We start from the raw sequence: 24,485 nt of genomic DNA, 5'->3' as shown, positions 1-24,485 counted from the left end.
CTTCTCAGCATCATATTCACTGTCATTTCCCCCTTAGATTATCCCAAAATAATCTCCTGCTGCAGCCAAGCTGTTCTACCTGTCACCAACGCCAGCAGATCCAACCCTGCCAATACAACACTAATTCCAACAAGATTCCTTTAACCCCTTCCCTTCCCCTCTCAACCCCAAACACTGCTTGCTAGAGCAGAAATTCCCCTCTCCAAGGTTACTCACACCTTACTTCAAAAGGATGAGCAGAGGGAGAAAGTAGGAACCACATCCTCCAAACTGTCTCCTCACCAACACACAACCCCAAACTGGCTCCTCAGCCACGGGTCAAGCAGTGAGTTGTTATTCCTAAAGAAGTTTTTCCTGTTGTTCCACATTCTCGCTTTCTCTCTCAGGCAAAAGCCACCCAGACAAGGTACCTCATTAACACTCACTGAAAACATCTGCCCTCCAGCTCCAGCTCCAGAATGGAAGGCTGGAGCTCCTGCTGGGATGGCCCAGGAGATGGGAAATGCCAGGGAAAGCATGCATTGCTTTGCATGCTCATGTCTAGTCTGACACAGAGGAACAGCTTCCCACTGACAAAAGGAGGATTAGATGGGATATTGGGGAGAAATTCCATAAGGGTGGTGAGACCCTGACACAGGTTTCCCAGAGAAGCTGTGGCTGCCCCATCTCTGGAAGCAACCTAGTTTAGTGGAAGGTGTCTCTGCTCATGGCAGGGGGTAGAATGAGATGAGCTTTAAGATCCCTTCTCACCCAAACCATTCTGGGATTTTGTGATTCTGGAGCCTCTCTGCTCTGGAGCCAGGCTGGGAGAGATGGGAATGCTCAGCCTGGGGAGGAGAAGGCTCTAGGGATATCTTAGAGTCCCTTACCGTGCCTAGAGGAGATCCAGGAGAGCTAGAGAGGGACTTTGAACAAGGGCCTGAAGTGCCAGGACAAGGGGGAATGGCTTCCCACTGCCAGAGGGCTGGGATAGATGGGATATGGGGAAGAAATTGTTCCCTGTGAGGGTGGGGAGGCCCTGACACAGATTGCCCAGAGAAGCTGTGGCTGCCCCTGGATCCCTGGAAATGTTCAAGCCCAGGTTGGACAGGGCTTGGAGAAACCTGGGATAGTGGAAGGTATCCCTGCCCATGACAAGGGATGTGGAATGGGATGAGTGGAAAGTCCTCTAACTCCACTCCAGCCAATCATTCCCATTTTATTCTTCCTTTCCGGACCCAATTTCAACATCTCTAGCTCTCACTTCTATCCTTAGATGCTTCTACAAACACCTGCAGATGTTCACACTGGACAAGCTGCTACTGCCCTTTTTCCAACCCACTGGAAAGGTTTGCATGAAGACATCCATATTGGATCAACTCAGCAAACAGCTTTTATCCTGCACCCTTTGTTCACACCTCTGGGGCCTCTGATGAGAAGTGTTTACAGCCAGTGTGGCTGAATCCTTCAGTAGGGGAATAAAAAAATAGGAATTTAAATGCTACTGAAACACTGTTTCAACCTACAGCAAACTGACGCTCCACACTAGAAATTCGAACCAAGAATGGATAGAGTTACACTGGAATTCTTACAGATCCCTCAGGAAAAGCCTCCAACTCTGGGATCTCAGGCAGGGACTAGATGGGGAGCCAGGAAGACCTCAAAGATCATGAGATGTGGGACTGGATTCAAACCCATGGAAGTCAGTGTGTTCCTGGGACATTTCTGCCTGTCAAAGGAAAAGCAAACCTTTTTCTTCTGCTCCCATTAGCACAGCCAGACAGGGATCACATTCTGCCACAAGAAACCAGGGCTGACCTCAGTGTGAATGTCGTAACTCCATGGAAAAACTGCTTCAGAAGCCTTAACTTCTCTTTTCCCAAAATAGCAGCAAGGAACCTCTTTATCCCACCCTGGACACAAAGAGCAGCTCATCTGTTGCAGAGATTGTCCCACTCAATGAACACACTGGGCAAGAATTCCACACTGTCCCTGTCCTCAATGCATCCTTCCACAAGCATTCAACTATTCCCTCTGGAAGCCCTCTGAAAACAGCTCCTGAAAACCCCCACACCTCATCCAAGGCATCCCAGAAACACCACAGACCATCCCAATAACATCCCAAACCATCCCAGTAACATCCCAAGTGCTTAGGGAAAAGCTCAGCACATAAATGCTAGAATTCCATCTCCAGGGGTGGCAATCCCTGTACAAGCTTCTAGAGCCAGATCCCTTCTCCATCTGGAGCAGGAGGGAATTGGAGCAACTTTCCAGCTGTATCAGTACTGGCCCTGGGAAAGCAAAGGATACAAAGAGGGGAAATTATTATCCAACCACTTCCCCCAAGAAAGTTGGAGGATTTCCTGGAGCAGGAGATGAAAAGCCAAGCAACTTGGCATGGCCATGCACTGGAGATTGCAGGGAAGAGAGCAACAAAACACAGTTTGGACTGGGAATTCCAAGGAAGGAATTCCACACAACCCTACATTTCTGCTTTAAAATTCTCCAAGGAGGTAGGTCTGACTCCACACATCTTCCAGACACAAGCAACCAGATTCCTGCTCCAGAGGGTCCTAAAAATCCTATTTTCAGTGCTTTTTTTCCTGAAGTTGTATCAAAACTGCATTAAACTGCACTTCAGGAAAGGAGTTCCACACACACAATTAAGGGAAAAAGCCCTGGAACATCTGCAAGTTTCTGAAGAGAAACCAGGTCACTGCTGAAACAAATCCTTCCAGGGATGCACCCGGAAAATCCATTAAAGTACAAATGAGGAAGATAAAACTGTAGGCCTGACATGGGTGTGTGGCTTGGATGTCCAGCAACAACGAGCTCAGAAACTCTGCAGGGATTTGGCAGGAACTCCACCACCCCATTCCTGAGGTGCTGCAACTCTTGGTGAGCTCCCAAATCCAGGGGTATTTCTCAGCACTTCCAACATCCCCTGTTAAACAGCTCAGGAATCACCCCAGGTATTCACTCGAAGCTCCAGGGGTGAGTTACAGACCTGGGAATGTGACAGGACCCTCCATATGAGGAGTAGGTTGGAAGCACAGCTGGATCAGCTGGCTGTGGTTACAGCTCCCAAATCCCAAATGGAACCAGCTCCCCTCAGACAGGCTAAAAGGGGCCAAAACAACAGCACAACCAAGCTGGGAGGAATCCAGATCCAAAAATATCCAGTGGCTTTAGAGCCACTAGAAGTGTGGAGCTGGAGCTGTTCAAATCACTCTAAATTTTGATGGATATCTCCCTGTTAAACAGATGTTTCCTATAGTTAAACAGATGTTTCCTTTAGAGGCTGGCACTGCCTCTGAAGGACATAAACATGGAGGTTTGGGTAAGGAATGGCATATTGAAAACAGAAGCAACACCAGCCCTGGGATCACTTCAGTGAAATTCCAAGCACTGCTGGGCCTGCTGGAGCACAAGGGCTGAAGCCAACATGGCTTTTCCCACCAAAAGGTACCTGGAAGATGCACAGGAAGAGCAGCAGCCCTGATGGAAGATTTAGAATCATAGAAAGAATCCTGGAATGGTTTAGGTTGGAAGAGACCTTAAATCCCATCCCATTCCACAACCTGCCCTGGGCAGGGACACCTTCTACTATCCCAGGCTGCTCCAAGTGTGTCCAACGTGGCCTTGAACAGTTCCATGGATCACGGGGCAGCCACAGCTTCTCTGGAAAACCTGTGCCAGGGCCTCCCCACCCTCACAGGGAAGAATTCCTCCCTAATATCCCATCTAACCCTGCCCTCTGGCAGTGGGGAGCCATTCCCCCTCATCCTGGCACTCCAACCCTTGTTCAAAGTCCATCTCCAGCTCTCTTGGAGCCCCTTTAGGCACAATAAGGAGCTTTAAGATCTCCCTGCAGCCTTCTCCAGGCTGAGCATTCCCATCTCCCCCAGACTGGCTCCACAACAGAGGGATTTTCATTTTTGTCTTGAAACTCTTGGAGCCTTGACTCTGTTTTAATCAAAGGCTTTGACCATGTAACAATTACTTTAAAGCTTAGAAACATCCTATGACCATTCAGAAGGCTGAAATACCTCCAGGAATTCTGCACCATTCCTGGGAAATGTCAGGCTGGGGTAATCTGTGCCTGTCCCCTACACCCAGACCTGAGTGACCACTGACACCTCTCAGAAATCCCTCAAGGAGTTGCTGAAAAAGTCACAAATCAGCAGCAAACACCCCTCTGCTGCGTCCCTGAAAGTGTTTCAGGATGGGGCTTGGAGCAACCTGGTCAGGTGGAAGGTGTCTCTGCCTATGGCAGGGGATGGAATGGGATAAGCTTTAAAATCCCTCCCAGCTCAAATCATCCTGGGATTCTATGAGCACAGATCCAGCCCAGACCTCAGATTTGCATTTGTTTTTCCAGCTCTTTAATCTCCTCCAGGAGTGTTTTGAAGGAATTGTGGCTGTTGTCAAGCAGCATGGCTGGAGACCCCCATGGAGAGGCCTTGTGTGGCTCTTGGCTGAACATCAAACCAACATCTCTGGCCTCCTGGGCACCTCCTGATCCTCACAGCTCCTCACCCCATGCTTAGGGGATTACAGAATCATGGAATGGGTTGGGAGAGGCTGTAAAGCTCTTCCCATTCCACCCCCTGCCATGGGCAGGGACACCTTCCACTAGACCAGGTTGCTCCAAACTTCATCCATCCTGGCCTGGAACACTTCCAGGGATGGAGAGCCTAAAGGGGCTCCAGGAGAGCTGGAGAGGGACTTTGAACATGGGTTGGAGTGACAGGACACAGGGAATGGCTTCCCACTGCCAGAGAGAAGGGATAGATGGGATATTGGGAGGGAATTGTTCCCTGTGAGGGTGGGCAGGCCCTGGCACAGGGTGCCCAGAGAAGCTGTGGCTGCCCCTGGATCCCTGGAAGCATCAAGGCCACGCTGGATGGGGCTTGGAGCAGCCTGGGATAGTGGAAGGTATCCCTGCCCACGGAATGAGATAAGCTCCAACTCAAACCATTAATGATAAATGGATGTGCTTGGAGATATGGGATAAAAAGGCCAAGTCTGTGTCTTTGGATCCATGTCTGGGTGGTGACAGCAGAGAAACAGCCAAGCAAGGCCTGTAAAATGGGAGTTAGATGACAATGCAACAGATAACTTGGAAAGGGAGGGAACAGTGAGACGAGCCTGACACTCGTCAGTTCTCCTGATTATCAAGTGTCATCTTGTGCTGGGCCCGTTTTTAAGAGTCAAACATCCACTGAATTTCCCGCAGGGACAACAATCCTGAGCTGTTCCAAATATGCAGCCGGGCTCTCCCTGCCTGGCAGCTCCTGCTGAGGGAAAAGCTCATTCCCCTAACTCCAGGAGCTTGCGGGGGATGGAGACCCCAAACCACCGAGCTCCAGGAGGCCAACCTTGTGTCCCAGCATTCCCAGGGTTTGTTTCTAAAGCTGACCCAGGCAGTACCACCCCGGTAACCGGAGAAGGTTAAAGGAGGCACTGAAGTGACCAAACACCAACTGGGAAAACATGAAACAAGAGCCGGGCATCGGATCCCCAGGAACAAAAGAGACAGCACAGGGATCACCACAGAGAGCGTGCTGGAAAAATAATCGGCATCTGTCCCTCATTTCAGCTCCAGACCCCATTTTAGTCATTAAAAGAGCATTTTTGCAATCCCACTTCTGCAGGGAACAAGTGCCCGATGCATCCCAGGAGGTGTGGGCACACTTCTGCTCACTCCAGACTTCCAGAAGATTAGATCCATGATCTAATTAAAAAATTCCTCTTTACAACTCCCTCTGCTCTTCTGAGAAAAGTTATTTCAATGCTCTGCTTCAGAATTTAATGAAACTTGAACCATATCCAGAGGGCTCTTAGAGGATAGATGGAATCACAATTCCTCAACCGAGCTGTCTGCTGGAAATTGTCCACCCCAAATCCCAGTGCTGGACATGGACACTCACCCATGTGTCCTGACACAAGCAAGTGTACACACAACACAGGAGACAGAAGAATTCCCATCCCACAGCTGGACAAAGGCATTGTGAGGAAAAAAGGGTACTTCACCCTGGCGGAACAAAATCTCTTTTCCATGAGATTAAATAAATCATGGCTGATTCCTGAAAAACTCAAGGGGTTCAGGCACTCTGGACAATGCTCATTCTGAAGATATGGAGCATTTTGCCTGCCCTGCACCTGATTTTGGTGGGAAAAGGGCAGAACAGAAAACCAAGGGGAAAGTACCCAGAGACTCAATGGAAAGGTGGAAAAACACGGGTGGAAGCTGCAGCTCCAACACCTGAGGACAGGAAAATTCCAGTCTCCAGCGCAGCTGCAGGAAGACCTCCATGGAGCTCAAAGCCCAGAGAAGAGCTGTGTCTTCAAAGAGATCTGACCTGCTATCAAATTAATTATCATAATGGAATTGTTATGGTTGGAAAAGCCCTCTGAGACCATCAAGTCCAACTGCATGCCAGCACTGCCATGTCTACCCCTAATCTATGTCCCAAGGGCCACATCCACTTGTTTTTTTAACATTTCCAGGATGGAGACTCCACCACTGCCCTGGGCAGCTTGTGCCAGGGCTGGACAACCTTTGCCATGAAGACATTTTCCCTGCTATCCAACCTAAACCTTCCCTGGTGCAATTTGACCTGAGCCAGGTCCTTCTGAGCTGTGTGAGAAGAATCTTCCCATGGCCATGAGTCACCAGGAACCTCCAGGAGACCCAGATACCTACAAGATCAGAGAAACAACAGCTCCCTGCAGCTTCCCCAGCAGGATTCCTACATCAGATCCCACAAGGAACAGCAGCCACTGCTGGGACAACACCTGGAGACCAACACCCCACTAAAGATCTTCGTATCAGTATTCCCAGGGTATTCAGTACCTCCAGAGCTGAGGAGCAGCCAGGTCTAACCCCCAGAGGGATCCTTTGGAACAGGGATCCACAGCACAGCTGCTGTGCTCCAAGAAAAACCACTTTAATTAACAATATTATTAACTGCAGCGCCAGCTCTGCCCTGATTTGCATCCCCAGAAAACACTTTCCTACCTTAAACCAAAACTCAACCAAAACAGTGCTGAGGAAGCTTTGGGGAACTCAGGAAAGAAAAAAGGTTGGAAAAATCAGTGTCGGGAAAAAGCCAAGTGCTCCTGGAGCAGTGGAGGAGGGTGAATTATGCAAATTAAGGTTATTTTAAAAGAAATTTATGCTTTTAATTATTTTTGCATTAATTAGCAGCACCGCTTCAACATAATTACACAGAGTATCCAAACCCAGGAATGCTGTCCAGGCCGGATAACAGGGTGTTTTGGGCATAAACAGACCAATGTTGGTGCATCTACAGAGCCAGAGCCACAAAAATGTCATTTACACAAGGAATGGGACAGCTCTGGAATCCAGCTTTACCACTTGGGGTCACACAAACCCCTGAGACACAGCCCAAAACGCCATGCCAGACCCTTGCAAAGGCACTGGAAGTGGAGTGAAGGATCTGGGTTAGCTCCCAACCCAACCAGGAAGAGCTCCAGCACCCTCCTCCATTTGGCTGCTCATCCCAACTGGAAAAATCTGCCAGGGCTCTACGTCAGCAGAACCATGCATGTGCCTGCTGAGGAGCCTTCTCCTGGGGGCAAACGGGAGGAGAGAAATGGCAGTGAGGGTTTCTGGGCCATTCCCAGCTTGTTCCCAGCCTCCTGAGCCATTCCCAGCCTCCCAGGAGCTTCAGGTGTTGTTCCAGAGAGAAAACCCATGGTTGCCATCACTCCAACCGTGCCACTGCAGATGCCAGCAGAGCTGCCAGTGGCATTCACACCTGGAACAATAATTACATCCCACAGGGTTGTAACAACCAGGAGCAGTCATTATTCAATAATCGGGCTTCATCTGTTTGATAATATATCCCCAAAACTTGGAATTGCTCAACAAACTTTGGAGTTGTGAAAGGGAAACAGAAGAGAGGGACTTTAAATCCCTGTGGAGGAGCTGCCAGGAACAGCTCCAGGACTGACATTATCCCAGCAATCCTGTGGTTACCCCAATGCTGGGGCCACTTTTTCCAGCATCCTGGGTGGAAGGTGCTGAAAAAAATCAAGCCAAAGCTCCTGGGAGAAGAGAACACAACTGGAATTCTCTCTTCTGGCTCCCCTGCTCAAGAGAAGATCAGGGTTATGGAGGAAAGAAAGGAAAACAAACCCAAACCCTGATTTGGAAATTTCTGACTTCCTGTTCTTTCCCAAATATCCTGATTTTGGGGGTATTTGACTTCCTTTTCTCTCCTAAGATATTCCAATTTTGGCTGTATTTGACTTCCTCTTCTCTTCCCAAATCTCCTGATTTCAGGTATATTTTACTTCCTTTTCCTCTCTTCTCCTGAATCTCCCAAATTTAGCTGTATTTGCTTTCCTCTCTTCTACCTAATCTCATGATTTTGGGTATATTTGCCTTACTCTTGCTCTCCTCTCCCAGATCTTCTCATTTTAGCTGTATTTTACTTCCTCTTTTCTTCCCAAATCTCCCAATTTTCAATGTTTTTACCTTCCTCTCTCTCTTCTCTTCCTAAACCTCCTGATTTCAGGTATATTTTACTTCCTCTTTCTTTCCTCTCCCACATATCTCCTGATTTTAATGTGTATTTGATTCCTCTCCAAAATCTCCTTATTTGGGCTGTATTTCACTTCTCCTCTCCCAAATTTCACTGTATTTGCCTTCTTCTCCCTCTCCTCTCCTCTCCTCTCCTCTCCTCTCCCAACCCTCCAGATTCTGGGTCCATCCCTGCCTCCCCAGCCTCCTCACACCCCAGCTGGGAAGGATCCAGCTCCCTCTCCCTTTCCTCACTCTTCACAACTCTGCAGATCTCAAACTGGGGCAGCTCTTTTAACAGAGCTGGGAAGGATGGGTGGATTCCAAACTTCAGGAAAAATCCTTTTTTTTTTTCCCCCCACCAACCCTCTCACAGGGGCAGAAACCACTCAGGGAATGATACAAGACCCTGCAGATCCAGACAATTTTATATGAGATAAAAAACCCTTCCTCAAACTGTGGAAAAATCCTCATGGACTTTTCTGTCAGCTTCTAGCGCCTCATTGAAAGGATGTTCCCACTGCAGATAATTTACCCTGGAATTCCCTGTTCTGCTTTACCTGCACATCAAGAAGGATGTGTGTGGGGAGATTCCAGCATTCCCTGGTATTCCCAGGAACCACCATACTCAGTGTCAAAATCAGGAAATATCTGAGAGAGACTTGCAAGTAACAGCCAGGTGCAAACCTGGCCTGGGATCAGGTAGATCCAGAGGTAAGTCCAGATCAACATTCCAATTACTCCTAAAAAGCTCCTCACCTGAACACAGGCCAGGAAATGCAGGAATTTTCCTGCCATCCCAAACCCAACCCAAAATCAACTGCTGCTCTGAATTTTAAAGCCTCACCTGGTTTTTAACACATTCCAACTGATTACTGTACGATTTCTGGGATACTCCCCCCATTCCATGTTTGCTGATAAAACCAATCTCAGCCTCAAAGCCCTCAGTGCCTTGGAAAAAATGTCATACAAAAATATGAGGAAAGAATTATTCCAGGCAGGGAATGTGCAAGTGCTGCTCATTAACACCAAAACAAACACCTGGAGAACAAAGGATTCTCCTGACACACAGCCAAGAGCTTTGCCACGGACACAGCAAGCACAAAGCTTGGAGCAGCTCCAGCAGGGAGTGAAGAAAACGGGTTAAATGGGAAAAAAAAGGATTCCTGGAGCAGGATGGCTCCTTAACACATCCTGCTCTAACAGGACCCACTCAGTGCTGCTGTTCAGATCCTCACAGACTCCATCTGTCTCCTCCGAGACAGAAAAATCAGGATAACCAAAAATATACACCAAGACCTCGATAAGAGAGACCAGCATGAGCAGACGGTTCATCAGCCCCGAGTTGTGCTTATAAAATGTGAGGATTTGAACAGAATTCCAGAATCCCAGTGTGGTTTGGGTTGGAAGCTTATCCCATTCCATCCCATGTCATGTGCAGAGACACCTCCCACTATCCCAGGTTGCTCCAAGCCCCATCCAACCTGGCTTTACACATTTCCAGGGATCCAGGGGCAGCCACAGCTTCTCTGGGCACCCTGTGCCAGGGCCTGCCCACCCTCACAGGGAGGAATTCCTGCCAATTATCCCATCTGACCCTGTATTTCTGGCAGTGGGAAGCCATTCACCCTCATCCTAGCACTCCAGGCTCTTACCCCAAGTCCCTCTCCAGATCTCCCTTTATGCACTAGAAAGGGCTGTAAGATCCCCCTGGAGCCCTCTCCTCCCCAGGCTGAAGATTCCCAGCTCTCCCAGACTGGCTCCAGAACAGAGGGCTCCAGAATCACAAAATCCCAGAATGGTTTGGGGGAGAAGGGACTTGAAAATTCATCTTGCTCCACCCCTGCCACAGGCAGGGACACCTTCCACCAGACCAGGTTGCTCCACGTCCTGTCCAGCCTGGCCTTGGATGCTTCCAGGGATGGGGCAGCCACAGTTTCTCTGGCAACCTGGGCCTGGGCCTCAGCACCCTCACAGGGAAGGATTTCTCCCCAGTATCCAATTTCTTCCCAGTATCCTATCTCAATCTGCTCCCCCAGCCTTCAGGGAGGGCAATTTGTGCCTCTGAGCTCTCGTCATCACTTAAGAACTCCAAAACACAGATCAAACACAGCAAAACTCTGCTAAAGGGAATCTGCTGCTCTTCCTAAAGGGAAATCCTCCAGCCCGCTCTTCCCAAACCCTGAGAAAAAGCCAAAAAGGCAGAGAATTGACACCTCCTGTTCCCATGCACTGAATCCCCCCAGGATCCCCCACCTCCGCTGGTTCCAATTGCACGGACACACGGAGCTGTTTTCCCCACAACTCCCTGACTGGGAATTCCATTCCAGCCCCAGCATTCCCTCCTTTCCCTGCCCGGACCCGCGGGACGAGCCGTGCCGCTCCCAGCCTCGGCCCAATCCCTCCCAGGAGCAGCCAGGAGGGAGCACGGGGAACATCCACCGGGACACGGAGAAGGCATTCCATCGCGAAAAGGCCGAGAGCCGCATCCCAGGGCAGCTCAGAACACCCGAGCCCCCCGCAAGGATGGGACAAGCCATGCCCTCCCCCTCCAAAGGGACCAGGGATCCCTCAGGGCTCTCCTCAGCCCTCCCAGGGATCCCTCAGGGCTCTCCTCAGCCCTCCCAGGGATCCCTCAGGACTCTCCTCAGCCCTCCCAGGGATCCCTCAGGGCTCTCCTCAGCCCTCCCAGGGATCCCTCAGGACTCTCCTCAGCCCTCACAGGGATCCCTCAGGGCTCTCCTCAGCCCTCACAGGGATCCCTCCCCTCCAGGGACCCTCACTTCCCCATTCACAAACTCTTCCCTGAGGGCCGAGGCCCCCCTTTGCCCCCCCAAAACCCCTCCTGAGACCGGAAACCCTCATTCCCCTCTCCCCCCCGGCCCCTCCTCACCGAGCAGCAGCAGCTTCACCTCCTTGGCCGCCTTCTCGCCGTCTTCCCGCAGGTTGCGGTCGATCATTTTACTCCTCTCCACCGCCGCCTTATCCTCGGCGCTCAGCGTGCACCCCATGGCGGCGGCGGGGGCGGCCGGGCGGCCGGGGGCGGGGGAGCCGGGACGGGGATCGGGACCGGGATCGGGATTGGGATCGGGGCCGGAGCTGCCTCGGCCCGGGCGGCTCCTGAGGCGGCGCCGGATTTCCGGTCCTGCGCCGCAGGGCACGCCGGGAAATGAAGTCCCGAGGGCCGAGCGTGTGAGGCGGGCGGTACTTCCGCCTCGGTAAAGCGGGGCATGATGGGAAAAAACATCACCTTTCGCCACGTTAGAGCGGGGCATGATGGGAAAAACAGCGCTTTACTTCCGCCTCGCTATAGTGAGGCATGATGGGAGAAATCTTCTTCTGCCTCGTTAGAGCGAGGCATGATGGGAAATACTCGACTTCCGGCTCGGTTTGGCGGGCATGACGGGAGTTGTAGTCTCCGCGGGGGTCGGTGGAGTTCGTGGCCTCCCCAGACCCCCAGGGCCCCGCTTGCCCTCCCCAGCCCGCACTCATGGTGGGGGTCCAGGCTCCGCACCTCGCAGAGGACTAGGCCTCGGGGGAATGGGAGCTGGTCTCCGGGGCTGAGGAGGGGTCTCAGGGTGATGGGGTGATGGAGGGAATCCTGCTCCTCAGGCGATCCATCCCTCCCTGCCCCTCCCTGGGCCACACAGGGGTGGTGGGCACGGAGACACCATCCTGGGGAGACACCGCTCCTGGGGAGACCCCAAACATGACCCCCCCCACTCTTATCCCTGGCCCATCAGTGGGTTTGTGCTCCCCAGCTGCTGCTCCCCAACCCCGGTGGTGCCACGGCACCCCCGATCCCCGCAGTGCGACCCCCACCGCATCACCCCACGGAGGGCGGCGGGACCTCCCCCAGTCACCAGTGATGGCAGCAGTGAGGACCCTCGCACACCCCGATGAGCGTCATGGGACCCGCAGTCCCCCACGGCAATAAGGACCCCCCCACACATCAGCAAGAGTCGTGGGACCCCCAATCTCCTGCTGTGGTGACAGAGACCTCCCACACCCCAGTGAGTGCTGTGGGACCCCCAATCCCCCACAGCAGCGACAATCACTGCCACTCCAGGCAGCACCAGGAGACCCCCAACTCTCCATGGCTGCAGCGAGGAGCCCCCACCCCATCACCCCAGTGGGCATCGTGGGACCCCCAATTCCCTGTGGCTGCAGTGAGGACACCCCACACCCCAACGAGCGTTGTGGGACCCCCAACCCTCCATGGCGATGTGGTACCCCCATCACCCCTAGCCCAGTTAGTACTGTGGGACCTCCAACCCTCCACGGTGGTAACGAAATCCCCCCTCAACAAGTCACCATGACCATCTCTCCCCTTACAGCCACATTTACCCCAACCCCCCTCAAACGCTACAGCCCCGCTTTGGCAGAGCCCGCCGTGGGCATGAACCCCCCGTTCCCCCCACCCCACTCCGTCCCCTCCGCCGCCTCCTCCTCGATCTGCCCCGGGATGCGAAAATCCACGGGGGGCATGTCCCTCACGGGGCTGGGCGGCTCTGGCGGGTGCCCGGTGCTCTGGAGGAACTGTAGAAAGTTCTCCTCGATGGAGCCCTCACGGCTGGGCAGCCGCAGGTCCTCCTCGGGGGGCTGCTTGAAGAAGCAGGTGAGGAGCCGGCCAAGCTCCCCGCGGATCTGACGGTTGAGGCAGCCATAGAAGAAGGGGTTGGAGGTGAAGCAGCAGAACCCCAGCCAGGTGACCACAGTCTCGGCTGCCGGCCCAGCCAAGGGCCGAGTGCTCAGCGCTGTGTACAGCTGGAAGGAGAAGTAGGGCAACCAGCAGAAGAGGAACTGGCCGCCCACGGCCAGCAGCACGGCGGCCGCCTTGCCCCCACCAAACATCCTCTGCGGGGTGGTCCGAGGAGCCCCCGAGGTGGTGACCATGGTGGAGCGGCTGCTGAGCGAGGCCGAGCGCCGGCGCGGCGTCTCCATCCAGGTGGGCGGCGGGCCGTGGTGCATGGCCGCCACCCGTGCCACCTTGAACATGCCGCAGTAGACCACGACGATGATGAGGAGGGGCAGGACGAAGTAGAAGGCGGCGAAGAAGACCACGAAGACCTTGCAGGATGGCCCACGGCTCCACTGCAAGGAGCAGCCGTGAGCGCCGGGTGCCGGTGGGCGGTCGGGGGACAACCAGCCCAGCACGGGCACCAGCGAGGTGGCCACAGCCTTGAGCCACACGCCAGCCAGCACTCCGGCCACCAGCCCTGCGGTCATGCGCACCTCATAGCGCAGCGGGTGCACCACGTAGTAGTAGCGCTCCACGTTGACGGTTGAGATGGAGAGGATGCACATGGAGGTGAGGCACACGCTGAGGAACAGGTACACGCGGCACACGGCCTCGCCCAGCCCTGGGCTCTCAAACACAGCCGAGCCCGACAGCATCTCCAGCGGCATCAGCGTGAGGGCAGCCAGGAAATCCACCAGGCACAGGTGGAACACGAAGACAAACTTGCGGAGCGCCGGCGTCTTTGCGATGACCGTCATGACGGCAGCGTTGCCCACAATGGCCGTGAGGTCCAGCAGCACCATGAAGAACAGCCCCACAGACTTGGAGGCCGTGTCCTTAGGTTTGGCCTCGGCAGTGCTGTTGGGGGGCCGGGACCCCCCTCTAGAGCCATTCCAGCCCCACGGGGAGGGCAGGAAGGGCTCCATCCTGTGCCGCCGGCCTGGCGGCGAGTACGGCACAGCCGGGCATCGCCAGAGGGTCACATCCTTGGTGGTCCGAGGGTGGCTGGGGGCTGCTGTGGGGGTGGCACTCAGAGTACCCAAAGGTGCCCCCCAGCCCCACTCATCTCCCCGCTGCTCGGCGAGGGGGTACCTGGGGGAGGTGGAGCTGTCACCGGGGGGAGCAGGACGCTGGGGGATTCCTGAGTGCTGAAATGGACCCCCAATTGCAGCCCCCAGGTACCTGGTGGGAGGTGGAGCTGTCAGAAAAGGGGGGAGACTCTGAAGGGGCCCCTGAGAGCTAAGATGGACCCCTAATTGCAGCCCCCCCAGTACCTGGAGAGACGGTGGAGCTGTAATGGAGGGGAGACCCTGGGAGGAACCCTGAGGGCCCAGGGGGGCTCCCAGGTGACCTCTGATAGCCATGGCAGGGGTCACAGCTGTGCTGGGGGGAAGGTGGAGCTGTCATGGAGGGGCACAACCCTGGGGAGACCCCTGAGAGCTGAGCTGGACCCCCACCTGCATCCCACAGGTGGAGCTGTCAGAACAGGGGGGAGACCCTGAGGGGACCCCTGAGAGACCCTCAGCTCAGTTGTGACACCCATCCACAGCCCCCAGGCACCTGGGGGGAAGGTAGAGCCACCAGAGGGGACGAAGAGCTCTGAGGGACACCTGTGCACATCTGTGACACAGCACAGCTGTGACCCCCACACACAGTCCCCATCACCCCGTATCCATCTTCGCAACCCCCTGCATCAAACCACTTCTGCAACCAAAACCTTGTTCCCCCAAAATGAGCAATTCTGGGGTAAAGCCCCCAAATTCCAATGTTTCAATCCAAACCACCCCAGTAGAGCCCTTTGCCCAGAGTGTGGGGACCACACTGGGGAGCCGGGATGGGTTGGGGGTCCTGAGAATGAGGCAGGGAAGGGCCCAGCACCCCCAAGTCCTGGGTTCACCCCTTGTGCTTTGAGGGCCTTGTGTGACCCCCCCATTCCGAGCTCACCCCTCTCCATGGGGACATGGGGAGGCCATGAGGGGGATGTGGGGGCTACCCCGGACCCCCCGGGTGTTCCCCACCGGGGCGGGGGTCCCCACCCCTGCACCTGCTGCACCCCGAGGGAGGGATGCTGATGGAATGGGGGTGCAGCCGCGGGTCCCCCCTCCCCTTCTCACTGCCCGCTTCCCTCGCCCAGCGCCCCGGAGCGATGTCACCGGTTGGGGACCCCCCTCCCACCCCCGGGGGAGTCTCCCCCACCTCCCCAGCATCTCCCCATCTTCCCAGGCCATTGCCCGGCGGGGCTGCTCGGCCGCGGCACCTACCCTGGGGGTGTGCATGGAGCCGGCCTGAGGGCGTGGGTCCCCGGTCCGGCTGGGGGAGGGGTCGGGGCTGGGGGGTGTCCCCGGGGTGGCGGGGGATGCTCGGGGCCGGAGCCACTGCGGCGAAGGTTGCTCCGCACCGCCCGGCTGCTGGGTCCTAGTGCCGCCCGCCTCGCCACGGTACCCCGGGAACGGCCCCTTCGGGCCCCCGGAGCTGCGGGCACTCCGCAACGGGGTGATCGCTGCCGCCTGAAGCCTGGCTTTGCTCCCCCGAGTGGAGGACGGAGGGTGGGATGCCCCCCGGTGCTGCCCCGCATATTGCTTCGTGCCTCAGTTTCCCCATTTCCCTCCCAAAAGCGATGGGGAGGGCATGGGGCTGTCGCTGGGGGGGAGAAACCCCTCGGGGAAGGGAAAAGGGGAGTTCGGGGGGTGTAGCGCGGACGTGCTCTCAGGTGGGGAGCGGTGGGAAGGGAGGATGGGGTACAGATTCACGGAGGAGGCACAGGGTGGAGATGGGGTGCGGACGGTGGCGGGGGGAGGCGCTCAGAGGAGCCTCAGAGCCCCCCCAGCTCTGCCCATCCCCACCCCAGTGCCCCTTCCCTTGCTCCCAGTTCAGCAATGAAGCAAAGGGGATGGGGGTCAGTGTCCCCTTCCACCCCCCCGCCAGGCCCCGTGCCTCAGTTTCCCCAGGATATAGCCATTCCCTTCCAGGAAGGGGTGCCCATCTTTTCCATCCCTCCAAAATCCTGCTCGGGCTGCGAACTTTCCCCCCGCAGTGCCCTGGCCCCCATCCCAAGGGTGCCCGGGTGGGATGCGTGGCCACCAGATCCCATTCCCGGGCTGGGGGGGTGACAAGTGGTCCGCGGGTGACGTGTGTCCCTGGGCGTCACATGTCCACTGCCAGGCTACGGGCTCCCAAAAATAAATCCACCCAAACCAGATTAGAAACGCGGGACCTCGGATGAACCAGCCCCGGCATTCCGGGGCCCGCGGGCGGCTCCCGGTGGGATCCCGGGCACCGGGAACGCTGGGAATAGCGGCATGGGGGCTCCCGGTGAGCAGGAATACGGCGGATCCACGGGGATCCATCCTGCCCGGGGTTCAGCCCCTGTGCCAGAAGCAGAGCAAGGGAGTGGGTCCGGGTTCACAGAGTGGGGGAACACACGGAACTCCCCTTTTCCTGGGAGCTCGTGTGGGCAGCAAACACCTGAGCACACCCTGCCATGGTGGACATCCCGCTCTGGTACCCCAGATCCTTGGCACTGCTGGCACCCCAGCACCCCAGTTCCCAAGTTCTCCACTATCCCAGTCCCTGGCATTCCAGTACCCATTACCTTGGCACCCTAGTCCCCAAGCACCTCCCTATCCTGGCACCTTGGGACCCCAATACCTCAGCATCCTGGCTTCCCAGTATACCCAATACCTTGGTACCCCAATAACCCAGTACCTCAATGCCTCAGCACCCTGGCATCCCAGTGCCCCACACCCCATCACCCTGGTACCCCCATACCAGCACCTTGGCACCCCAACAACCCAACATCCCAGAGCCCCAGGGCAGTGGAAACCAGTACCTCAGTGTCCTGTCACCCTAATACCCCAGTGTCCTGGCATTCCAGGATATCAGCACCCTGGCACCCTAAGACTACTGACACCCTAAAATTCTGCTACCCCAGTGCCCCAGTCCCCAAGCACCCCCTACCCCAGCATCCTGGCACTCCAATAGCCCAGTACTCTAGTTCCCCTGTACCTCAATATTCAGGCACCCCAGTACCCCAATACCCCAGGCTAGCCATCCCCCTGTACCACAGAACCCCAGTACCTCAGTACCCAAATACTTCAGGAGCCTGGCACCCCAGTACACAATATCTTAAAATGCCATCACCAAGACACCTTAGTACCCCAATTCGCCATGGTACTAGTGTCCCAATACCCCAGCCCCTGGCACCCCAGTACCCCTGTCCCTGGCATGTCTGCAGGGCCTTTGCCAGACACGCAGGTTAAGCATGTTCACATGTGTGTGTGTTTGCACACCTGGGTACACGCTTGTGTCATGTGTGGCTGCCTTGGGGGTGGCACATATGTGGCAGGTACATCTGTGTGTGCACATGTGTGAGGGGGGACACACACGTACGTGGGTTGTACAGACGTGTGTGTGTGTGTGTGTGTTTGTGTGTGTCTGTGTGTGTGTGCGTTGACACACGTGTGCTCCCATGTATCACATGCACCCGGGACCAATCCTGCTGCTCCCTGGCACACCCAGGGCCGCCCAACGTGGGGCTGGGGATGTCGGGGTGTGGGAGGGGCCGGGTGCTGGGGAGGGGTGCTGGCCAGGGATTAACTCCTGGATTAAAACTGGGAAGAGGAGGACGATCCAAGGACAAAATTTCCTGTCTGATCAAGGGGGGCACCCAGCCGGGGCGGGGGGGTGTTAGGAGGGAGCAGGGTGAGGGCACGCTGAGGACACCCTGTTCTCTGTTCCAGGCGTTCCTTTTAATCCCTGCCCCCCTTTGCAATAAAAAGCTGCATCATCCCAGCCTGGTTTGTTCCAGCTCTTTTCCCTCTAATTTTGGACCCAAAATCCGGCACGAATGTTTGGATCTAAAAATACTCTCGGGAAGTAGAGCCTCCAGTGGGGGGTGCAGGGCTCCCGCTGTGCGGGGCTCCCTGCTTGGGGGGGGACCCAGGGCAGGGGGTCCCCTCTGTCCAAGGGGTAGTGGGTGGGGATGTGGGATGGGGTCAGGAATTCTGGGTGGAATGGGGAGTGTGGGGCTGTGCCGTTGGGTGTGGGGATGGGAATGTAGGTGAAGCTGGGGCTGACTGGGAGGGGATGGGATGGGATGGGATGGGATGGGATGGGATGGGATGGGATGGGATGGGGATGATAGGGATGATGGGGACGATGGAGATGGGAACAGAGGACAGGAATGAGAATGAGGATAGGGAGAGGATGGGAATGGGAGATGGGGACAAGGATGAGGACAGGGATGGAATGGGGATGATGGGGACAGGGGACAAAGATGGGAACGACGATGGGGAAAGGGGAAACATAAGTGAGGACAGGGATGGGGGATAGGGGCGCGGATGGGGTTGAGATGATGGAGATGGGGATGGGGATAGGGATGAGGATAAGGATGAGGATGGGTGTATAGGATAGGGAAGGGAATAAAGAGGGGCATGAGGATGGGGGTGGAGAGGAAGACGGGGATAAGGATGGGATGGGGACAGGAAGGAGGATGGGGATGGAGAGGGGAGCAGGGACGGGCTGGGGCTGGGCTGGGGGATGAGGACAGGGCCGGGCTCGGTGCGCCCGCGGCGCTCGGCGGGTTAAGCCGCGCGCGGCCGCCATTGGCGGAGGGCGGCGCGGCGACAGCCAATGAGAACGGGCCGTGCGCGCCGGGCCCGCCCCCAGACCCCATCCCGGGGCGGATCGGGGAGGTTCGGCTCTGTTCGGGCCGGGTCGGAACCGTTCGGTTGCGTTCGGCTGGGCTCGGCTCTGCTCGGCTGCATTCGGGCCGGGTCGGACCCATTCGGCTACGTTCGGCTGCGTTCGGCTGGGTTCGGCTCCGCTCGCCTGAGCTGGGGAGGCTCAAGGAGGTTCGGCCCGGCCCGGCCCGGCTCAGCCCGCTCGGCTTCCTTCGGCTTCTCTCGGTTCAGCTCGACTCGATTCGGCTTCCTTCGTCTCGGCTCGGCTTCGCTCGCCTCGGTTCGGCTCCGCTGGGATCCTCTCGTTCCGGCTCCGCTTGGCTCTGTTCGGTTCGGTCCGTCTGGGCCCGGCCCTGCCCGGTCGCCGCCGCACCGGGCCCGGTAACGCTCGGGCCCCATCCCCGGTCCAGGCCCGAGCCCAGCCCCGGTAACGCCCCGGGAGGAAAGCGGGGTGGGTTGGGGAGCATCCTCCGCCGCTCCGTCCGCAGCACGGCCGGGAGCGGGGGGGCGGCGGAATCCGGGCCTGAGGGGAGCAGGCAGGAGCCCTCGGACCAGACGTGCCCCGTGGGCTGTGACAGTGAGGACATGTCGTGACAGCGGGGACAGAGCCGCCCCACACCGTGACCTGGGTGGGCAGTGACCCAGGGACACGCTGTGACACCAGGGGACCGAACCGCCGCAAGCCGTGACACCGAGGGACCATCGGGGCACAAAGCCACTCTGTGTCGTGACACCGGAGGAGCTCAGCTATCCCAAGCAATGACTCTGGGTGCACACCACGTGACTTGGGGACAGCCCTCCTCAACGCTGTGACACCCATCACCAAGCACCTCGCACCATGACACCAGGTGAGCAGCCAGATTGGCACATGCTGTGATACTGGGTGACAGAGCCACCCCCTTCTGCACCACTGCCATCCAGGACTGTGACACCAAGTGACCAAAGCCACCCCACACCATGACACTGGGTGAGCCTGGAGCCCGGCACCTACGGTGACGCCATGTGACTGAAGCCACCCTGGAGTGTGACATTGTGTGAGCCCTGAGCCTGGCACATGCTGCGATACCTGCAGACCAAAGCCACCCTGGACTGTGACACCAAGTGATCAACCAGCCTGGCACCTGCCACTGGGTGACCAAAGCCACCTCAGACTGTGATACCAAGTGACCAAGCCACTTTGCACCATGACACCTGGTGAGCCCTGAACCTGGTGCCTGCCATGACACCGTGTGACTGAAGCCACCCTGGACTGTGACACCTGACTGTGATCAATCAGCCTGGCATGCGCTGTGATACTGGGTGACCCAAGCCACCTTGGACTGTAACACTGGGTGAGCCCTGGGCCCTGCACCTGCTGTGACACTGTGGGACTGAAGCCACCCTGTGTTGTGACATTGGGTGACCAAGCCACTCCACCGTGTGACTGAAGCCTCTTTGTGCCCCCTACGCGTGTCCCAGTCATGCCACCATCCTGTCACCCGTGCATGGCCATGCGTGTCCCCGTGGGGCCGCTGTCCCTGCTGCTGGCACTGTTCCTGGTGTCCCCACAGGGGTCTGTGGGAGCAAGCTGTCCCCCACGCTGCGTCTGCGCCTCCAACCTGCTGAGCTGCTCACAGGCCAACCTGAGCGCGGTGCCCACGCCACTGCCGCGCTTCACCGCCGTGCTGGACTTGAGTCACAACAACGTGACGCGGCTGCGCGCAGACTGGACACCGGCGCGGCTGCCACACCTGCACGCGCTGCTGCTGAGCCACAACGGGCTGACCTTCGTGTCCACCGAGGCCTTCACCAATGTACCGCGGCTGCGCCACCTCGACCTGTCCTCCAACCGCCTGCGGACGCTGGACGAGAACCTGTTCAGCGACCTGGGCGAGCTGGAGGTGCTGCTGCTGTACAACAACGAGATCACCACGGTGGATCGCACGGCCTTCGAGAACCTGGGCCGGCTGCGCAAGCTCTACCTGGGGCAGAACCGCATCGCCCGCTTCCCGCTGGAGCTGCTCCGGGAGGGCACCCGGCTGCCGCAGCTGGCGCTGCTGGACCTGTCGGCCAACCGGCTGCGGGCCGTGCCCGCGGGTGAGCTGCAGGCGCTGCCTGCCTGGCTGCGCGACCGCCTCTACCTGCACAACAACCCGCTGGCCTGCGACTGCCCGCTCTTCCAGCTGCTGGCCCGCGGCCACCGCCGCCACCTCAGCGCCGTGGTGGATTTCCAGGATGAGCTACACTGCGTCCTGCCCGGAACTCCCACTCCCATCAAGATCCTGATGCTGGCGGGCCGGCAGCCTCTCAACTGCAGCGAGGCACAGGAGGCCGTGCTGGAGGCGTACCTCGGGGACAGCGTGACGCTGGGCTGTGACAGCCGGTGGCAGGGTGTGCGCAGCCGGCACTGGGAGACACCACGCGGGGAGCGGGTAATGGGGGTCGGGGGCAATGACAGCGTGGTCCTGCTGGCCAATGGCAGCCTCCAGCTGCGCGCGCTGCGCCCCGAGGACACCGGCACTTACGCCTGCTGGGTGTCTGGACCCCTCCTCAACGAGACCCTCTACGTGGAGCTGCTGGTGCACAACTTCACCCTGCATGGCCCCCACGACACCCTGAACACAGCCTACACCACGCTGGTGGGCTGCATCCTGAGTGTGGTGCTGGTGCTCATCTACCTGTACCTCACCCCGTGCCGCTGCTGCTGCTGCCGCGGCACCGAGAAGCCACCGGCGCCGCGCGACGACAGCATCAACTCCTCGGTTCTCAGCACCACCCCGAACCACGCCACGGGCACTGGGGAGCCCGGTGGATCCCGCGTCGCCTCTGGTGCTGGTGCAGGGCAGAACGGCAGGTTCAAGGGTGGGGGGACCCCCCCAGTGCCCCCCCGGCAGGGCCCCAAGGCACAGAGGAAGGTGTCGGATCCAGACTCGGTGAGTTCCGTCTTCTCCGACACACCCATCGTGGTGTGACGGGACACTGTGGGGACGGGACACTGTGGGGACGGTCCCCAAGACCACCCCATGTCCCCATCATCACTGCAAGCTGTCCCTAGGCAGGAGAGGTGGCCAGACACCCACTGTCGTGTCCCCAGCTTGAGGGTCACACCATCACACCCCAGGACTGAGCATTGCCGCTGACCCCCACCGAGGTCACTGTCACCATGGGACAGTGAGGGACAAAGATGTGAAGGGACACACGCTTTGGGGACAGTCCCCTACTGTGATTGTTCCTGGGCAGGAGAGGTGGCCGGACCCCCACCACCATGTCCCCAGCTTTTGGAGGTCCCACCATCACCCCCCAGGACTGAGCATTGTCCCTGTCCCCCACTGAGATCGCAGAGGGACAGTAAGGGACAAAGGTGTGAAGGGACACACCGTGGGGACAGTCCCTGGGACACTGTGTGTTCCTACTGCTGCTGTGACCTGTTCCCCATGGACATGCTGTGGGCAGAAGGGGTGGCTGGACCCCTACTGCCATGTCCCCAGCTTGGGGGGCAGCACCACTGACCCCCAGGACAGAGCATCACTGCTGACCCCCACCAACATCACTGCGCAACCACAAGGGACAAGGATGTGAAGGGACACGCCATGGGCCTCACTGTGACCTGTCACCACGCAGGAAGGGTGGCCAGACCCCCACCACCATGTCTGCAGCTTTTGGGGGTCCCACCATCACCCCCCAGGACTGAGCATCATGCCTGGCCCCTGTTGAGATCACTGAGGGACTGCAAGGGACAAGGGTGTGAGGGGACACACCATAGGGGGTCCTCCAGGGACATCCTGTGTCCCCACTGCTACTGTGAGCTGTCCCCAGGCAGGAGGGGTGGCTAGACCCCAACCACGATGTCCCCAGCTTTTGGGGATCCCACCATCACCCCTCAGGACTGAGCATCATCCCTGGCCCCTGCCAAAGTCACTGTGGGACTGCAGTGGACAAGGGTGTGAGGGGACACACCATGGGGACAGTCTCCTGCTGTGACCTGTCCCTGGGCAGGAGGGATGATTGGAGTCCCACCAGTTTTTGGGGGTCCCACCATCGCCCCTCAGGACAGAGCATTGCCTCTGGTCCCTGCTGACGTTACCACAGGACCACAGGGGCAAGTCTCCATGGGGACAACGGGGCCACTGGCTGCAGGGCATCAGCCCTACCAGGCACTGGAGGACTGAGGAACAGTGACAGTGGCAGCCATGAGCCCCCAGGGATGGCAGCACCAGGCAGACCCCACCCTGTGGTCCAGCCCTGCCACCCCCTTCCCCCTTGGCATGTGCATGGCCAAGCATGAGTCCCCCGGGGAGCATGTGCCACCCCTAGGGGGACACCGGGGGTGTGTCAACCCCTTGGGGAGCCCCCAACACCCTCCTGCCTCCCCTGCAACCCACAGCTGCAAGCAGAGCCTCCTCCCCCGCAGGGGGTGGTACCCCGGGGCTCCAGCACTCCAAAAAGGTGTCCCCCCCAGCCCCCATGCCAGCCCAGCCTGTGACTCCTGTGCCCCCCCCGGACATTCTCCCGTGCACTGGGCAATGCCCACTGATGCCTTGGCCAAAATAAAGGTGTTTTCCTTCATGCCTGTGCAACCCTCACCCGGTTTAGGGGGACTCAAAGGGGTGTCCCCAAGATGGGACCCCTTGCTGCGGTGGGGGTGGCGTGGGGACAGGGTGGCATTGCTGTGGGACCCCCCGGGGTGAGTGGGGGGCCCTGCTGCCCTCCCTGGCCCCCATCTGGGGTGCAAGGAGGGGGGAGGAGGGGGAGGCACCCTGGTCACCCCAGTGCGTCCATCCAAGGGTCCATCTGACCCCGATGAGCCGTGCTGGGAGAGGGGTTCTGGGCAGCCCCCCTGTGGCCAGCCCTGTGCTCACCCCCACCCCAACGACCCCCCCCAGCACCCCAATGACCCGACTGACACCCCCAGCACCCCAAAGACCCCCAATGGTCCCCAGCACCTCCCCATTAACCCCCCCAGCACCAAGTCAGTAACTCCCTAGGGTCCCCAGGACCTCCCCATTCCACTGAACTCTACCCACAGCAACCCAAAGACTCCACTGACCCCCCCAGTACCCCTCTGACCCCCCCAGTACCCCAATGACCCTTACAGTCCCCTGCCTTCCCCATAGGCCCCCCCAGCACCCTAATAACAGCCCACGGTCCCAAGAACTCCCCACTCTACTGAGGCCCCCCAAGAAACTCAGTGATCCTCCCCAGCACCTTAATGACCCCACTAACACCCCCCCAGTCTCCTAAGACCCTCCATGGTTCCCTGTACCCTACTAGCACCCCAATGACCCCCTATGGTTCCCAGTACTCCCCACTAACCCTCCCCAGCACCCTACTAAACCCTCCACCACACCAAAGCCCCACTGACCCCCTGCCACCACCCCAATGACCTCACTCACCCTTACAGGCCCCCACCTGTGCACCCCAAAAACCTCCTATGGTCCCCAGCATCCCCTCCTCCAATGACTTCAGAGCCTCCCCATCACTCCAAAAACCTTATTTACCACCACCCAGCACCCCAGTGAACTTGCAGAATCTCAATGACCCCATTGACCAG

The 24,485-nt window shown here is 57.8% G+C and overlaps 3 protein-coding genes across 5 annotated transcripts in view; 1 reads left to right on the top strand and 2 right to left on the bottom strand.

The window, feature by feature from the left end:
* The window catches only part of GNAI3 (G protein subunit alpha i3), a 28,203-nt gene extending 16,518 nt beyond the window's left edge, over window positions 1-11,685 (bottom strand). For 2 of the 3 annotated variants that reach the window (XM_085082794.1, XM_085082795.1), the window contains exon 1: window positions 11,427-11,685. In XM_085082794.1, coding sequence (XP_084938920.1) covers window positions 11,427-11,544 — 118 coding nt within the window. In that variant the 5' untranslated portion in view covers window positions 11,545-11,685. The remainder of the gene's footprint in view (window positions 1-11,426) is intronic. The other variant, XM_085082793.1, reaches the window with a different exon arrangement.
* A 1,190-nt stretch (window positions 11,686-12,875) lies between these two features.
* On the bottom strand, window positions 12,876-16,404 carry GPR61 (G protein-coupled receptor 61). Its single transcript, XM_085082791.1, has 2 exons — window positions 15,536-16,404; window positions 12,876-14,366 (listed from the first exon to the last, which is right to left on the bottom strand). Exons 1-2 carry the CDS (start codon window positions 15,847-15,849, stop codon window positions 12,899-12,901), a joined length of 1,782 nt encoding a protein of 593 aa, XP_084938917.1. The 5' UTR covers window positions 15,850-16,404; the 3' UTR covers window positions 12,876-12,898.
* Window positions 16,405-18,935: 2,531 nt separating this feature from the next.
* AMIGO1 (adhesion molecule with Ig like domain 1) lies at window positions 18,936-23,500 on the top strand. Its single transcript, XM_085082792.1, has one exon. It carries the CDS (start codon window positions 20,416-20,418, stop codon window positions 21,904-21,906), a length of 1,491 nt encoding a protein of 496 aa, XP_084938918.1. The 5' UTR covers window positions 18,936-20,415; the 3' UTR covers window positions 21,907-23,500.
* The last annotated feature ends 985 nt before the right edge of the window (window positions 23,501-24,485 follow it).

Source organism: Lichenostomus cassidix, chromosome 26 (genome assembly GCF_008360975.1).
Source record: "Lichenostomus cassidix isolate B80296 chromosome 26, HeHo_3.0, whole genome shotgun sequence".
NCBI classification, from domain to species: domain Eukaryota; kingdom Metazoa; phylum Chordata; class Aves; order Passeriformes; family Meliphagidae; genus Lichenostomus; species Lichenostomus cassidix.
The sequence above is the reverse complement of the archived record's forward strand: the minus strand, read 5'-3'. Positions and strand labels throughout refer to the sequence as shown.

Bases quoted from the DNA above. Each gene is read 5' to 3' on its own strand.
- AMIGO1 (XM_085082792.1), top strand. From the start codon at position 20,416: ATGCCACCATCCTGTCACCCGTGCATGGCCATGCGTGTCCCCGTGGGG.
- GPR61 (XM_085082791.1), bottom strand. From the start codon at position 15,849: ATGCGGGGCAGCACCGGGGGGCATCCCACCCTCCGTCCTCCACTCGGG. The intron at 14,367-15,535 runs GTAGGTGCCGCG...CACCTCCCCCAG, and splicing joins GCTCCATGCACACCCCCAGG to GTACCCCCTCGCCGAGCAGC.